We start from the raw sequence: 18,403 nt of genomic DNA, 5'->3' as shown, positions 1-18,403 counted from the left end.
CTGGTCAATGACCTGAAAAGAGCTGGGACCACCGTTTCCAAGGTTACTGTTGGTAATACACTAAGACGTCATGGCTTGAAATCATGCATGGCGCGGAAGGTTCCCCTGCTTAAACCAGCACATGTCCAGGCACGTCTTAAGTTTGCCAATGACCATTTTGATGATCCAGAGGAGTCATGGAAGAAAGTCATGTGGTCAGATGAGACCAAAATAGAACTTTTGGGTCAGAATTCCACTAAACGTGTTTGGAGGAAGAAGAATGATGAGTACCATCCCAAGAACACCATCCCTACTGTGAAGCATGGGGGTGGTAGCATCATGCTTTGGGGGTGTTTTTCTGCACATGGGAGAGGGAGACTGCACTGTATTAAAGAGAGGATGACCGGGGCCATGTATTGCGAGATTTTGGGGAACAACCTCGTTCCCTCAGTTAGAGCATTGAAGATGGGTCGAGGCTGGGTCTTCCAACATGACAATGACCCGAAGCGCACAGCCAGGATAACCAAGGAGTGGCTCTGTAAGAAGCATATCAAGGTTCTGGCATGGCCTAGCCAGTCTCCAGACCTAAACCCAATAGAGAATCTTTGGAGGAAGCTCAAACTCCGTGTTTCTCAGCGACAGGCCAGAAACCTGACTGATCTAGAGAAGATCTGTGTGGAGGAGTGAACCAAAATCCCTCCTGCAGTGTATGCAAACCTGGTAAAAAACTACAGAAAACGTTCGACCTCTGTAATTGCAAACAAAGGCTACTGTACCAAATATTAATATTGACTTTCTAAAGTGTTCAAATACTTATTTGCAGCTGTATCATACAAAAAAATATTAAAAAAATTATACATTGTGATTTCTGGATTTTATTTTTTTAGATTATGTCTCTCACAGTCGACATGCACCTACGATGACAATTTCAGACCCCTCCATGATTTCTAAGTGGGAGAACTTGCAAAATAGCAGGGTGTTCAAATACTTATTTTCCTCACTGTATATATATATATATAATTAAACTACGAATCATTAAACTACCAAGGCTATTATTATTATTATTATTATTATTATTATTATTATTATTATTATTATTATTATTATTATTAATAATAACTAAAATTAATTATAAGAATAAAATATGTTTTTTAGTATTATTAGTTTTATACAAAAATACATGAAGACCCAAACTATGAAATAATATGTATGGAATTATGTAGTAAACAATAAGTGTTCAACAACCAAGAATATGTGTAGTAAACAATAAGTGTTCATCAACCAAGAATATGGTTTTATATTTTGTCCAATATATATTGTCCAGTAACTACATTTCGCTTTGATAGGCAAACCCATGGCATTCTCTCATCAGATTAGTGAGGTAGTCACCTGGAATGGTTTTCTATTCACAGGTGTGCCTTGTCAAAACTGACATAAAATTGTCAACAAAAATGTATTTGTAAAAGAAAAGGGTGAGTATAGAGCCTATTAGTTCTATTACAATTATTGTACAAATCTATATTCTGGCAAGAAACACTTAAAAAAAAGAAACTCCACCATTACTTTAAGAACAGTAATGGATCTACAAGTTCAGTCCCCAAAACCATCAAGCACTATGGTGGAAAAAGCTCTCATTAAGACCGTCCCAGGAACTACCAAGAGCTACCTCTGCTGCAGAGAATACGTTTATTAGAATTACCAGCCGCAAAACCTCTGATTAACATAAATGCTTCTCAGAATTCAAATGGCAGACATATTTCAATATCCACTTTTCAGAGGAGACTACGTAAGTCATGCCTTTATGGACAAATTGTAGCAAGGAAACCATTTCACCAGAAGAACAACAAGCAGAAGAGACCAGTTTGGGTCAGGAAATACAAGAAAAGGACATTAGATCAGTGGAAAGTCTAATAAGTCAAAATTTATTATTGAATGGTTTGCACTTAATGGGACTATAATTTGTTTTCCAACAGGACAATGACCCTAAACACAACTCCAGGTTATGAAAAACCTATTTGTCTAAGAAGAAGAGTAATTGAGTGCTGCATTAGATGACCTGGCCTCTACAATCACCAAATCTGAATCCAATTCAGATGTTTTGGGTTGAGTTGGACCAGAGAATGAAGGAAAACCAGCCAACATGTACTCAACATGTCTGTTAACTCCTCAAGATTGTTGGAAAACCATTCCAGGTGACTACCTCATGAGGTTGGCTGAGATAAAAGAAGGCTACTTTGAAGAATCGAAAATATAAAAACTTATTCTGGGTTATTTTATAGTTCAGATGTCTAATTAATGTAAACTGTTGAAAATAATACAAATATTTTGATTGGTACTGTATATGTGTGATCCCTGTAAATTCATATAAGGAAAATATATGTAAAGTATAAGAATATCAAAGCACTTTTGTACGTCGCTTTGGATAAGGGCGTCTGCTAAATGCCACAAATGTAAATGAATATATTTAAAATATAAGTAGATGAATATAGCTAAAGATCTATCTTTAGCTATAAATCTTTATTTTTTTTACTTCTCAAAATTGGAAATGGGTATAAAAAAGTAGCAAAGAGTCTCCCATCAGGGCAGTTATTAAGAAGTTTAAGTCAAATGGAAATATTAGGAATCAACCTGGAAACATCCCTATATTTTCTCATGCACTCTGAAAATCATTTGAGAGGCCAAAAAATCTTCAAGCATTATGACCCAGAGCAAATGCTCAATGTAAACTCACAAATTGCAATTGGCCTATTATGCTCTGTTTCAATTATTTTAGATAAGATCTGGACAGACATTTTTGTAAATATCAAATAAGCATCAAAAGTTATGTGTTGGATTGTCCCAATCATGGTTCTTATACAGTTCCCAGATTAATTTTCTATACCTAATAGATAGCTTGCAAAATGTAATTCATAAATAACACTTTGCATCTTATTTTAAGTGTTATTTTCTTAACAAAAATAATAATAAAAAGATATGCTTGCAGGAAATTGCATGTGGTGGCAGAAAATATCTCAAATTATTTGGCTAAGAGATGGTTAAAATGCGTTAACAAGAATGTCTTGTCATGTAATGTGAGGACAGGTGAAAGCAAGTTCAGTTTAGAAGTGTTAATATCAATTGAAAACAAAACCAAATCAAGAGACAAGAGCATGGTAAAAAAAAAAAAATAACAAACAAAAAAAAACCATCAACGGTTATGCAATAAAAAAAAAAAAACAGACTCCAGTAGAGCAAAAACAATATCTGAAACAAACAGGGATGTTTCTAGGCAGTTATATTAGGGTGGGCTGATAAAAATAATGGGTGGGCAATCAATGGTATTGGCCCCAACACCTAATCCAGATCTCCCAATAACTAATGTTTACAAAATTAGAAAAAAAAAAATCTAACCAAACCAAATCAAAACATTCTATAAGTCTCCATTTTCCAATTTTATAGACTTTTTCTTTTTTTTTTAATTAAAATGTTTTTTTTTTTTTTTTTATAAGGTACTTAAACAAAAACAGTATCAGAACATTATATAACCACTTTTCTTTTATGGCACTTTTTTATTTTAATTTATTTTAAATTATCTTTTTTTTTATTACTATATAAACAACAGCAACCTGAAACTTGATTTGCATTGTTTATCAGTTACATTTCCCCCCTTTTTTTCTGTATAGCTATTGTTCTGTTCATCCATCCATCCATCCATCCATCCATCCATCCATATAGCTACAGCATTAGTCTTCTGTTTTCCTTGGCAAAAATCCTTATGAATTTATCTATGTCTAAAGTATTTGTTATGGATTTCTCATTGGCCAAGGTCTCTAAATTCCTCTTTTATGCAACATGGTGCGATGATATGGGGTTAAGGATTCTTGACAGTGTTGAAAAGGAACTTCACATGATGCTGAAGACACCAGTTCCGAGGTCTCGAACCATTATTGTTTGCGCTACCAGGAAGGATTAAATGAGTGGCATACATTATTAAAAATACAATTAAGCTGTAATTACCTAATATTGGCTTGGAATGGTGTGCTGTTATTGAAATCGGTAACCGCCTAAACTGCCGTTGAAACAGCCTGGAGATGAATCTGCTTTGGGGCAATTTTTGCAGGACTGAGGAGGAGCAGGGCTTGTGAGGAATAACCTGAAATCCGCCTTAGCCTCTAGTGTGCTAACAGCAGCATCACTACAGACACATGCTGCACTAGGTTCGCTTACAGGTTTAAAAAACGATACATCACACATGTCATAGTCAGTTGGATAAAGTGTAATAAAATTTAAAAGTGAGAATTAAAGTTTGTGTTAATGATATTTGTAAGCTAATATAATATATAAACTATGATAATCTGTTACAAGTATTAAATGCAATTTAAACCATAAAATATGAAAAATACTATTTGAAGAAATATAGCATTTTTTAAGCACAGATTTGCAAATAAATCTCCAGGATCTGGGCCACATCTGGATCTGGGTCCCATCTACAGGGTTTGAAGGTGTGACGTTTGGCCAGATTTTGTGCCACATTTGCATCAGACATGTAGAGTCTTGGGTCTGTGCCTAATCTGGGCCAAATGTAATAAAAAAAAAAGTTTGAGCTGTTACTAAGAGTAAGGGAGTAGTGTCATTTGTACTGTACCACAAAGACCCCCAAAATTGTCTTAAATAGCACAATTGCTATTTACACTGTAGCCCTAATCACTCTGTGATCCTTCATTTGCTTTCATTTGTTTGATTAGGCAACAACTGGAGCATGTCTGTGAATGTACAGTTCACCAATTCTTACTTAAGAAATGTGCCTAATTTAAACGAAATGGTTTTCAGAACAATTAATAACATTTTGAATGCGGTAGTGGACAATAGTGACAGTAAATGTAATTCGTTACTGTACTTAAGTAGCTTTTTCGTGTATTTGTACTTTACTGAAGTATTTTCATTTTTGGAGACTTTTACTTTAACTTCACTACATTTCAAAGTCCAATATCTTACTTTTTACTTAACAACATTTTGAGAAATCAGTCATTCCTTTTTATTTTTAAGTGAACCTGAACTGCATGCAGCAAACCACCAATCAGAGTGGAGCGTGGTCTTTTTTGTTTGGTGCTTGCTGGTATCTACTTACAGTAACACAAACATACAGTTCAACCTCAGTTTAACAGCAAACAGAACATTTTGAGAGAAATAAATGATCAAAGAAACTCCTGACTTGCCACAACACCCGTGGCCTTATTAGCGTGATCTTTTTTTAAGTAATTAAAAAGAAGGTTTTGGGCTCATGATGATTTTAATAGATATCAATCAGTGTTTGACTAATTCATATTATCCCATTAATAGATTGGTGTGCTAAGAGTAACATTAGAGTCTTTTCACATAAACTGAGTTGACTAAGCAACAGTCTTGTGACAAAAATGATAATAGGACATTATAGCCATAACAAATCGTAGTACATTGGATACTTAAGTACATTTGAAGGCAAATACCTTTGTACTTTTACTTAAAGTAAAGTTTAAAGGGAGCACTTTTACTTTTACTGGGGTAAAATGTTACTGAGTATATCTCTATTTTACATGGTTTGTTTACTTCATCCACCACTGTTTAAATGTATTTAAAACAGATTAATTTATGGAAATGTGTGTAACTATGTAACTTGGCAAGTACTAGGGGCAATCTCCTCAGTTCACAATTTATTTTTATTTTTTTTCTGTTTTGAATACTCCCTTTTCTTTTATTCATTGGTTTACATATTTGTAAGGATTCACTATGTGCAAACTTCAAGTTTACTAACAGAGCCACTTAGACAAAGGCCAAGGAAAATCTCTTTCTTTTAATCCAATACTTTCATTTCAAATACATCATGTAAATTGTATTTTCTTTTAAGTATTGTCTTTGTGTCTTTTGTTTTAATTAAGCTTGTTTTTTTTTTTAACCAGGAATAAATTATTTCATTTCCATTAATGAGATAGTTCAGAAATAGCACTAAAGACATTATTTTTGCAATTGCTATGTAATGCTATAACAACAGTTAAACTACCTAGACGATCATTTATTGCAGTCTGATATTTTAATTTAAAAATGGATTAAACTCAGTTTCCTACAAACACTGGCTGAAATAGGAATTTTATACTACATATTTTTCATTGCAAAAAAACTATAACTTCACACACATTTTAATATTGGTTACCTGAACAACTTTTCCCTGTGGTCTTTCAGAGAATACAAGGACCTGGTTGTAGAGGGGATCCAATGACTTCCGAACAGACTTCGTTTTCTTTTTGGCTATGCATATTCCATTTTCCAGAAGGTACACTTTTATGTATGCCGCTGAAAATATAAAATAAATGTAAGTGTGGGTTACACAAGGCTCTAGGGCAGGGGTGTCAAACTCAAATTCACAGTGGGCCAAAATTAAAAACTGGGACAAAGTCGCGGGCCAAACTCAATATTTATTGAAAAAATTACTGCAATTGTGCATGTTTTCCCTTCTCTCTAGATGTGTAATGTTAAACCTTTTCATATGGAAACAAACTTTTTTGCATAAACATTAAATCTGGAACAACCAACGTTTAATATATACACAAATATATACACAATATATAAAAATATAAACACATGAGAAATTAAATTTGAAATAAAACACAAATCAGTGGTATTCCTTTCTTATTATGTCTCTCTCTATCTATGGACTTTCGAATTGCTTTATAATGTAAATCTTTTTTCACAGGCCAACAACAAAACCAAAAATAATAATACTTTCCTTTAATTAAAAAAAAGCAATCTTTCAACCATTAACAGTCCATGGCTTGGAGTAGGAAAAGTGCATAAAGACAACATTAATTCAAGCTCAGTTTGCTACACTCTGATTTACTCTGATTGGTTGAAGACAGATACCTGCATCTCTTCTTAGATGCAAGTGTATCATGTCTGGGTTTAGGCCGAGGAAATCCTCAAAATTGAGTAAAGGTGATCATCAGTGAGACTCCTGAGTGGTGTTTTGTTCATCTTCGTTAAAGAGAACAGTTGCTCACAAAGATATGAGATGCCGAACATAGAGAGCATTTGAGCAGCTTGGGCACGGAGTTGGAACAGTGTGTCAGGGAGGAAACATGGAAACTGTGCAGCACACACAGAGTCGAACTTTGACTTGAGCGTGTCACTACACTGGAGTTAAATCAGCTCCATTTGGAGGTTGGTTGGTGCGTTTTCCACGTCAACCACAAACGGATTACTGAGCAGTTCAAATCTGCATTTCTTGGCTTCAAAGTCGTTAAATCGCTGGGTAAATTTCAGCGGTCTCGACTGATGCGCCAACGCACTAACAAAGCCAGATTTGGCCCGTTGGCCTAAGTTTGACACCCCTGCTCTAGGGAAAAGGTAGTCAAATTGTGGGGCAGAACTGCAAGGCAACACAGGTGAGATGAAGAATCTAATACAACAAATAATTAAAAACATTGCAGACCTAGCAAACGTTTCAGACCTAGCAAGCAGATGATTTGGGTCGGCTTTTTGTTTGTTAGGCTTTAATGCAACAATCAGAAAACATTTATGGTTTCAGTACATTAGATAATTTAACAAAGGATTTGTAAAAGTAGTAAATACTTTTTGTACTTTGTGTTATATTTGCTGCTGTTCACTTTATTTGCCTTTGTATTTGCGTTTCCTTCTGCTCGTTTGTTAATTTTATTAAATTTGTTTTTCAGTTAATAATAATAAATTGATTATTGATACATTGGTCCTAGCAAGTTTGTGTGGGATTGAGCGCTTAAAAAACTGGGAAGTAGGGATCATAGAAAAAATGTTTGAATATGTGAACTCTAGGGACTCACACATTTTTTTTTTATATTACAAGACAACAAATCATTTATGTTGAAGGTGAATGCAAGAAAATGGTGACTTAAGTTTTCCTAAAGTTATATGTCTATAAAATCTAATGATTTCTCTTCCTATTTCATTTAATATATCTTGCAATAATAATACTTTACTTCATCTGTTTAAAACAAAACAAAAAAAACAGATTTTTTAAAATAGTCACCTGGAGGCCCTTTGGAACCAGGTTTCATGATGAGTCCTCTAGCCTTAATGATCTCAACCTCCAACTGTCCATTTCTTTCCATGAGCCCAATCTCAACATCACCTAAAATGCACACACATAAATGCACTGTATAAATACACTTAAGCGTCAAAGGCCCCCAAATGTTTTGTTGAGGTGATTAATAACTATTGTTTCTTATTATACAGTATATAATATATTGCATCCAGTTACACGGTTAGTTTTATTGTTTGTGTATGTGCTTGTGTGTTTTTGTGTGTACTTTGTCTTGTGTTTCCTTTAAAAGATTTATACACTATATAACCAAAGGTTTGTGGACCCCACTTGGACCATCGCACCCACTTTTTTTTGCCTTAAAATAATGTGCTTTTCTGGAAAGACTTCATGCAAAATTTACAGGAGCATTGCTTCTGGGATTTGCCCATTTAATTACAATAGCATTAGCACATCTTTGTGCAAAGAGCCGTTGTCATTTTGGAGCTCGGCATTTTAATGCACAGATGATAATATTATTATACGATTCCAGCTTTTTAGTAACGAATTGGGATCCACAGGTGTCCACAAACTATTGGCCAAATAATGTAACTTATAGTCTGGCTTTCTTTGTCATACAATTATATTACTTTAAAAACTTACCCATTGAAGTTGTTGCCAATGTCTGTCTACCCACAAACTGTGCTGGACCCATGCCATCCAAAAAATCACCGAACTGGGCATCTGAAGCCAAACATACGCCACTATAATTTAAACTAGAAGAGAAAGCACAAGCTTATGTTACTGTATTAATATATTTGTATAATACACACATACATTACAGCACAATTACCTTTTTTTTATTTTATTTTTTTTATTTTTTATTTAAATATACCACAGCTTGTTAGGAGGTCAACCATGACACAGAGCCTCTGGAGCAGAGAGGGTTAATTTCCACACTCAAAGGCAAAGCCACATCATCTGTGGGAGGTGCTGGAGCTTTAATCCCTTTGCTTAAGCATTGCATTTAAATGTTATTATTTAAATTATTTTATCATGTTTTTTTAATTTTTTTTATTATATATTTTATTTTTTATGAATTACCCTTGTTTTAACTGCTGCATTTAACTTTTTTTTCAAGGACACTGCTAAGCAAAGGCCACTCACATTCATATATTTCAAAAATTATTCATAATTATCTAATTAATAACTAATTTTCACCTAAGGTATTTAGAATTCAACTTGGCAAACATTTAAGTTGTTTTATTGTGATTAGTAGAGGATGTTTTGCCATTTTCCTTTGTCTTTAGTAGTAGCTATATTGATTAGTGTGTTCAAGTTAGCAGAACAGCAAAACTGCTATATGTTCAGGTAATGCTCCAAAAACATTGTATGCTTTATATATAATTGTAGTAGGTTTAAAAACAAGACTGGAATGTAAATGTTCCCTGAGCTAAACACAAATGTAGAAATGATTAGATAGTTTAAATTAATATGTAGCACTGAATTAAGCTAGTCCTCGCAAATACAATAATATCTAAATGGCAAAGCAGGAATTGTGCCAGGATTTCCCTGCCTGAGATTTGATAATGGTTTTAGTTGCACTTGCATCTGTCCATATCCTTGTAACATTACAAGATGCAATTGCAATTATTTATAATGATAATACATAGATCACTTTATTTATCCTAGACATAAATTCACAAAAATAAATTCAAAACAAATTCAAAGTGTTCAAAGTGTTACATTGTCTGAGACTTAATATTCATTTTCATTTATTGATTTTATTCAAACCAGAAGACATTACAACTGCAGTTGTGTCCATTTAAGGTTTAATCTGAACATAATAGGGCACACTCTTGAACTAATTCTAAAATTTTAATTGATTATAGCAAACTTAGTCAGTTTTAACTCTTTACCTCATCTCATTTTAAAATGTGTTTTAGTCCTAATATATGCACCTTGGTATATATCCACTTTTAACAAAGGACATAGAGAGAAAATTATGTGGACAGGAAAAAATCCGTGAGATGGTATGAGGAAGAATGCTTGAGGAACCAGATTCAAAAGGGAACTCATCCTCATCAAGGTAAATGTCAATTCATTTTAGTTTAATCATTGTCGAGGTTATTAACTGTTTACTTATAGGCAATTGAATGCAAAACTGTTTATATGTAATATGTTGTATTTATGTAATATCAATTACAGATCAAATCTATCGTCTCTAGGTTACGGATGTAACCCTAGTTCCCTGAGGGAACGAGACGCTGGGTCTCATCCGTAACCTAGAGACTCAAGCTGCGTCGAAATGCTTTGGGAACAAGTATACCATCGCACCATACTGACCAGTCCCTGCCTAGAGTGTCTGGGCAACACCAGTGTGCAGGACAGAGGAGCCGGAAGTGGCTCCAATGTCGCTGTGGTAAAACCTGACAAAGGTCAACGTGGTGGACCAACCCGCAGCGTCACATATATCCTAAAGGGGCACCCCTGCAGACCAGGCCGTAGAGGCCACCATTTTCTGGGTCGAATGAACCTTGACTCTGAACGGAGTGAGAAGACCAGAGGACTCGTAACCAACCGAAATCGCATCCACAATCCATCTACTGAGAGTCTTCTTAATGGCAGGAAAACCTATTTCCTATGAGGGCCATAGCCGACAATCAGCTGCTCCGACCTCCTCCAAGGACTCGTCCTGTGGAGGTACGTATCCAGTGCTCACACTGGATTTAGTCGATTCTGCTTCTCCTGGTCTGGAATTAGGAAGGAAGCAGGGCAGCATGCCTGCAACACGACAGGTCGTGAGGCAGCCGTAGGGATCTTAGGTACATACCCAGCTCTAGAGGAACGCACTGGCCATGCCAGGGGTAAACTCCAGGAGAGACAGGGCCACAGACAAGGCCTGCAGATCCCTGATCCTTTTAAGGGAGGATATCGCCAAAAGGAAGGCCGTCTTAAACGACAGGTACCTAAGTGCCAACTTGGCCAAAGGCTCGAAGGGGGGCTCAGACAGAGCCGCCAGCATGACGGCCAAATCCCACACAGGCACTCTGGATCGTAACCCGGGCCTCAGCCTCCAGTTGCCATGCAGGAAACTAGTGTTTTCCTAGCGACTGCCCTGCTGGCGGGGTACAAAAAGCCGTTATAGCGGACATGTAAACCTTCAAGGTGGACGGGGCCAACCCTTTTGCAACCTGTTCGTGTAAGAACTCCAAAACTGACCCAACGGGACAGTTGACTGGGTCCAACCCGTGGTGTTCACACCTGGGTGAGAGAAAGAGAGAACCAGATAGGACAGTGCAAAGTCTCCCGGATTGCAAACAGTTCTTCCTGGGCTCTGTAAAATCTCTGCCATACCTGCTCTACCACCTCGGGGTGGAGCCTCTATTCCCCAGGCCTCGGCCCCTACCTCGAAAGGGCGTCCGCTTTCCAATTCAACCAGCCCCGGATGTGAAGTGAGAGGAGTTACCCTTCAGACCACAGGAGGATCCGGTCGCCAGCCTGTACAGGGGGTGAGACAGAAAGCAATACCACCGACATGTTGTCCACACGGACCAGCATGTGGTGACCCCTCAGGTACCGGACGAAGTGTCGGAGTGCCATAAGCACAGCCATCATCTCCAGGCAGTTTATGTGCCATGAACGATGCAGCTCGTCCCACTGACCTTGGGCGGAGCGGCCAGTCATGACCGCCCCCCACCCCATGATGGACACATCTGTTGTCAGCGTTACTGACAACCTCTGGAACTGCCGCACAGTGAGTGGTTTGCCTTCTCTTACTCTCCCGACTGCTGTGAGAATAGCTGCAAAACCACAAAGTACCGGCCGTAGTAGCCTGTCTCTCTGACCAAGGGGGGAACCACCAACCGCCGAGGTCGGCCTCTGACCCACCCAGATCAGCTGGAGCAATGCCCTGCAGCCGTTGGAACCTCCAGAGAGGCGGCGGGTCTCCCCCACCCGCAGTGATCCCTCAGGCAGAAATGGAGGGAGACACCTGCTGGAGGGAGGCTGTGCCTTGAAGCACATTTTGTGGCAGGGCTAACAGCGTGGCCTCCTGTGCTGAAGCATCCGTTTGGGGAACCAACCCCTTGGGGCTGGCCCTCTGAGCATCGAAGCAGGGCACTTCGATAGTCAGGGCCGCTTCACCACTGCCTGTTTGTTAAAGGGGATGACGACTCCTGAAACCTGTCCATGCCAAAAAGTCCAGAAGTAGCTATCGTGGCATCCAGCAGAAAAGCCCTGTCCCTGTCAGGAGCTCCTCGAACAGTGCCGGCTGTGAGGAGCCTGCGGGCTTGCTAGCATCCAAAAACTGTCTCTCCTCAGAGGAAGAGAACCGGAGCTCCTCGCCACGTGCAACGGGAGAAAGACCCGCCTCAGCGGGAGCTTTCCCTGGGGTGCGGGAGCACGGCACGGCAGGGAAGGCTGGAGAGGTCTTATCCGTATTTTTTTTACACATGATTCAGAGCATGAATAACGCGGGGGCGTTAGAGAGAGAGAGAGTCAAGTCAATTCAAAAAGTCTTTCATGGTTATTTCAACCCAGGGCCTGTTAAAGAGATTTAGAGGCCCTAGGCAAAATTTATATTACAATTTTACAAAATTTTACGTTTTCATTAGTCTTTTAAAAGTCGACTGCTGATGCAATGTCATTGTAGAGTCAATCATTTTGGATTCAAAGTATCAAATATACGTGAATTTAAAGTTTTAATGCAACATGCTGTTAGAAAACTCAGAATAAACTGGCTGTAGATAATTATCTATCTTCAAATGGTGCTGATGTGAATCGTCATCTGCTTATTTTAATAATATATTATAATCAAAAATACATGATGACAGGACACATATCTTCATCACAAGCTGCATTTTGTTTTCGTGCCTGGTCCTATCATGGTCATGTCATCAGCAAACTTGATAATGTGGTTAGTCCTGTGCATTTCTACACAGTCGTGAGTCAGCAGTGTGAACAGCAGGGGACTGAGCACACAGTCTTAGGGAGGTCCCAGTGCTCAGTGTGATGGTGTTGAAGGTGCTGTACACGATCTGGACTGCATGAGGTCCAAAAGTACAAGATCCAGTTACAGAGGGACTGGAACCTGTTGAAGCCCAACAGGTTTAGTTTCCTGATTTAATGCTGATGAATAGTGGTGTTTATTTTTAAGCTGAAGTCTAAATAACGCTTTCGTACATCCTTATTTTTTATTTGACTAGTTGGAGTTTGGTGGAGATGGCATAATTGGTTCAGCGCACTGCAGTGGGTCCAGTGACGGGACAGCAGGGTCTTGATGTGCCCCATAATGAGCCTCTTCAACAAAGGGTCCATGGTAGTGTCCTTGAAGCCATGTTGGAACTGCCCTGTTTAGAGAGATGTTGAAATGTAACTAAGAATATTCACGAATTGGTTTGCACATCCTCCAAGCACTCTGTCCGTGATATAGTTGTGTATTCTCTGGGCATTTGCATGCATTGCCTCTATGATGGCCGGGGACAGTTTGGCCCTCGCTTTTCTTAGGGCTGCCTTGTGGTCTGCCCTGAAAGTGGAAGGGCAGGTGACATAGTAGTTCAGTGTAAATAGAAATTTGACTAAACTACTACTTATGAACTATAAAGCACTGAATAGTCTTGTGCATACAGTACCAGCGTGAACTTTTGGTCTTTTATCCCCACCACCAGATCGAGTACAGGCTCTATAAATTGATAGCTGAAATAAAGAAGTATTTATACAGGAGGCAAAACTTTATTTTAAGCCCCACAATTATGGACCTGCCCCTTAAGCATTTTGGCATTGTCTCAGTGTTTAAGTCTAGTCTAAAACATTGCTGCATCATTGTTCATTCACACCTTTTATTTGTAGATAAAAGAAAAGATATTGAGGGCTCATTGTCAAGAACTGGGATTATTTTCCAGGTGTTCCCTTGTACCATCTTGTGTTTACCCTCCTCTCTCTTCTAGGTTTGTCTTCCTTGCCTTCTGTTGGTGTGTGTTTGAGTTTACGTTAATACCCCGTTTGGCCACTTTCAATACCTATTCAGGTGCTTTAGTCTTACCAAAGTCTCAGTAGTATTCCAGCCCCTAGTATAAAATGTTTCATCTTCATATATTTTAATATGCTGGGGGTTTGCAAGTGGAGTGTAGGTGATGAGACTAATGAGTGCACTCTTTTTCAGTCCAGCAATGCCAATTATAAGAAGAAAAGGAATAGCTTCGAAGGGGAGAGACACACCAAACAGAGGAAAGCGGAAGAGTCTTCGGACAGTGACTCTGAGCGCAGGCTGATGGTGAGGAAGGCATGCTGATCCACGAGTGTGTTTAGGCAGACATTAATAAAAAGGCATGCCAGGACTCGGGCAGACATCAAGGAAAGGAGTCCAGAACCGCGAGTGTGTGCAAAAATCAAAGCGAGTAATGAAAAATGGCCAGAGAAGATTCACCACGGATGGAAGGAGACCATGCCAACGCAGCTGCAGCTGCTGCGTCCCTTTTGGAATAGACACTCCCTCGCTTGCCATGCCTATCCAGGGAAGTCCAGTTGGCGGTCTACACGGGGACAGGCAACTCCTCCCCCTCTCTTGTTTACCCCATCTTCTTCACTGCCGAACTTCCCCAACCAGCCTGCCTTCACTCAGTATCCACCGTTTCTTTTCACACATGTCGCGATCTTCGTGGGTATAGTGGGGGGGGGTGGTAGCTTAGTGGTATTGGACTATGGCTCCCAAAAGTCATCCCAGTCACACCAAGCAGCCACTCCCAGGCCCTTGAGAAAGGCCCTTGAACTCATAGTTACTCAGTTGTATGAATAAAATAAATGTAAGTCACTCTGGATAAGGGCATCTACCAAATTCCATAAGTGTAATTGTAAGTTGTAAATGCTACCTTATCACTAGACTCATGTCATTGCCTGAACCCTTCTGAATGCAACTACAATGAAGAGAATAAGAATGGCCATCAAGTCAGCACTGGTTCAAGAGAGCTAAACAGCTTGTCATTGTGTACTCACAACCTAGCCTACCTGGCCAAGCAGATGAATTCTTAATAAGCATGCTGGGCCCTTTTCTATGGATGTTTTAACTTTGCCATCATGTACCAGTCTGGTTTCATGAAGACTTTTCTGTCCAGGAGAATGGCATTGCTTGACCACCCTTTTGCCCTGCTGGCTGCCATCGGACACCTGCATTGAATAACCTGGTCAGAATGTATGGCTAACTTCCAAAAACATCCTGCTTAAAACTAACTCCAACTTTTGCCACACTAACTGGGTCCTTTCATTAACAAAAGCACCTTTATTCTTTCACTGGTTAAACTTAAACATCCCTAGGTCTATGAGAATCCACCCTTCCATTCATATATTAGAGTTAAAGCCAGTCCAAATCATTCTCCTGTTGCTGCTTGGGTGGGGCCGTGTAGCTGCAGACTGAAAGCTTTATGCTGACCCCTGTCCTCTCCGGGGAAACCTTGAGTCTCTGCATTTATGTGAATATTACTTTAAAAAGTATCATCTACTTATAGGCACACTGAAGACAATAAATGTCTTCTTGACTTGCAAAGTGCAAACTGTCTAATACAGCTATCAGGAAGAAGCAAATGAAACAGAAGCAGGTGATGGGAGATTCCGGTATTGGCCTTTTTTTTATAACAAGTGTAGATCACAAGAAGACCAAGTGACATGTTGAATAAACTGCAAAAACACAAAACACGTGTGGACCCACTGCAGGCTAATACTAACAATTTCCACATAGCCCAAGGTGGGTTTTAAATGAATCATTATTCATTTATATATAAGTCATAATCTTGTCTTTGTCCATATCTTTTCTTTGGTTTGTTTTTCTAGTGAATCTAATTGTGTTCATTTAGTTTTTAAACCCATCTGTTTTTCAAAGTCATTAAAGCTTTAGCTTTAATAATATGACTAATATGACTTGCTTGTGTATCATATATTCAGCTGACACATTACCTGTGCATGTCCTCAGAATTTTAAGTATCCATGTGGTGCAGCAACAATGTAAACAGTGAAGGCAACATAGGATATGTTGATTGTTCCCAGTCAAGTACAAACAATATTGGCAATGTTAGCATATGGTAGGACTTTCGAAAAACATGAAAGTAAATGTATAAAAAGTCTTTAACTCACAGATTATGTAAAAATATACAACAAAACAAAAACACCTAAATAGAAGACAACACGGTTACAGTGGGATCAACAGAAGCAATCATGGGTTGCTGGAGAACAGAATGGAAGTAATATTTAGTGATGAATCTATGAATAACAAATGAACATTCATAATGTCATGATTAATCATGTAACTAATTCTTATGTAATAATATTTGATGTCTATTGTCTACTGTAAATAAAAAAATGTGTTACACTTAGAGCTGTGGGATGCATATTAATACTCACTTTCCCTCTGAACCATAACTGTTCATACTCTCTTCTATGGATTCATGGCTGGCTTGGCGAACTGTGCGACTAGGCATTTCCACAGCTAATCCTGTCTCAGTGCTCCTCTGGATGCTTTTCAACCTCCTTCCTTCTGTCTCTGAGAGAGAAATAGAGATGCTGTAAGAACTGTATATAAAAAAAATGGATGTTAAAAATAAACATAGCAAGACTATGGCAAGATTGAGCACAGCAAAAAGACACAAGATAGTTATACTGCATCAGCAAGGTTTTACGCCTGCAAAGATTTCAAACTGGGGTTTTAAGATGTGCTGTTTTTGAGCTTAAGATTTTTTTAAAGAAGCAGAAAGGTACAATGTTGAGGACCATCAGCAAACAACTGCCAGAAACCTTGGTATAACCCAGTTATACCAATTTACAATCTGAAGGAGTCTGGCCAGAAGTAGTGTAATCCCCCATATATTGTGGTGGTTACATTCCAAAACTGCCCGCAATAAATTTAAAACCACGAATGCCACCCCAAAAATGCTATTTTATGTATACAGTACTGTACTTTATTAACATTTTACTTCATATTATTTAATTAATAATTGTTTTTTTAATTAATAAATTTCATTATTTCAACATAAAACTCTATAAAAACAATTTCCTATAAGTTTTTTGGTCTATTGTGTTATCCGCGAGAGACTGGGAAAATCAGCAAAACAAATTAGTTATGTGGCAAATGCAATTCTATGAAAAACCTGGGGGCATGAGATTCAAACTGCGCTAAAGCGGGGGATTACTCTAGTTTACATCAAAGAATTGCAGCCAAAAAGCCATACCATCATCATGGTTCCTTGCAAGTTTGGGGATGCATTTCTACAAATGGAGTTTTGTCAGGATTAATGGTGTCCTCAATGTTGAGAAATACACACAGTTACAGTGGGAGAAATGATTATTTGATTCCCTGCTGATTTTGTAAATGTACTCACTTACAAAAAAAATGAACAGTCTAGAATTTATATGGTAACGTTATTTTAACAGAGAGAGAAAAATGTGTGTGTGTGTGTGTGTGTGTGTGTGTGTGTGTGTGTGTGTGTGTGTGTGTATGTATATATATATATATATATATATATATATATATATATATATATATATATATATAGTGAGGAAAATAAGTATTTGAACACCCTGCTATTTTGCAAGTTCTCCCACTTAGAAATCATGGAGGGGTCTGAAATTGTCATCGTAGGTGCATGTCCACTGTGAGAGACATAATCTAAAAAAAAAATCCAGAAATCACAATGTATGATTTTTTAACTATTTATTTGTATGATACAGCTGCAAATAAGTATTTGAACACCTGAGAAAGTCAATGTTATTATTTGGTACAGTAACCTTTGTTTGCAATTACAGAGGTCAAACGTTTCCTGTAGTTTTTCACCAGGTTTGCCCACACTGCAGGACGAATTTTGGCCCACTCCTCCACACAGATCTTCTCTAGATCAGTCAGGTTTCTGGCCTGTCGCTGAGAAACATGGAGTTTGAGCTCCCTCCAAAGATTCTCTATTGGGTTTAGGTCTGGAGACTGGCTAGGCCACGCCAGAACCTTGATATGCTTCTTACAGAGCCACTCCTTGGTTATCCTGGCTGTGTGCTTTGGGTCATTGTCATGTTGGAAGACCCAGCCTTGACCCATCTTCAATGCTCTAACTGAGGGAAGGTTAGAGTTAGGAGAACTGTTCCCCAAAATCTCGCAATACATGGCCCCGGTCATCCTCTCCTTAATACAGTGCAGTCGCCCTGTCACATGTGCAGAAAAACACCCCCAAAGCATGATGCTACCACCCCCATGCTTCACAGTAGGGATGGTGTTCTTGGGATGGTACTTATCATTCTTCTTCCTCCAAACACGTTTTGTGGAATTATGACCCAAAAGTTCTATTTTGGTCTCATCTGACCACATGACTTTCTCCCATGACTCCTATGAATCATCCAAATGGTCATTGGCAAACTCAAGACGTGCCTGGACATGTGCTGGTTTAA

General features: G+C 38.4%; 1 protein-coding gene across 1 annotated transcript in view; it reads right to left on the bottom strand.

The window, feature by feature from the left end:
- Positions 1 to 18,403, bottom strand: part of rims4 (regulating synaptic membrane exocytosis 4) — a 55,593-nt gene that overhangs the window by 5,954 nt on the left and 31,236 nt on the right. The window contains exons 2-5 of the mRNA XM_083534440.1: positions 16,376 to 16,514; positions 8,648 to 8,760; positions 7,994 to 8,095; positions 6,146 to 6,285 (exon numbers count right to left, since the gene is read on the bottom strand). Coding sequence (XP_083390566.1) covers positions 6,146 to 6,285; positions 7,994 to 8,095; positions 8,648 to 8,760; positions 16,376 to 16,514 — 494 coding nt within the window. The remainder of the gene's footprint in view (positions 1 to 6,145; positions 6,286 to 7,993; positions 8,096 to 8,647; positions 8,761 to 16,375; positions 16,515 to 18,403) is intronic.

This window comes from Silurus aristotelis, assembly GCF_946808225.1.
Source record: "Silurus aristotelis genome assembly, chromosome: 2".
Classification (NCBI taxonomy): Eukaryota; Metazoa; Chordata; class Actinopteri; order Siluriformes; family Siluridae; genus Silurus; species Silurus aristotelis.
Note: the sequence above shows the minus strand (reverse complement) of the source record. Positions and strands in the feature narration are given on the sequence as shown.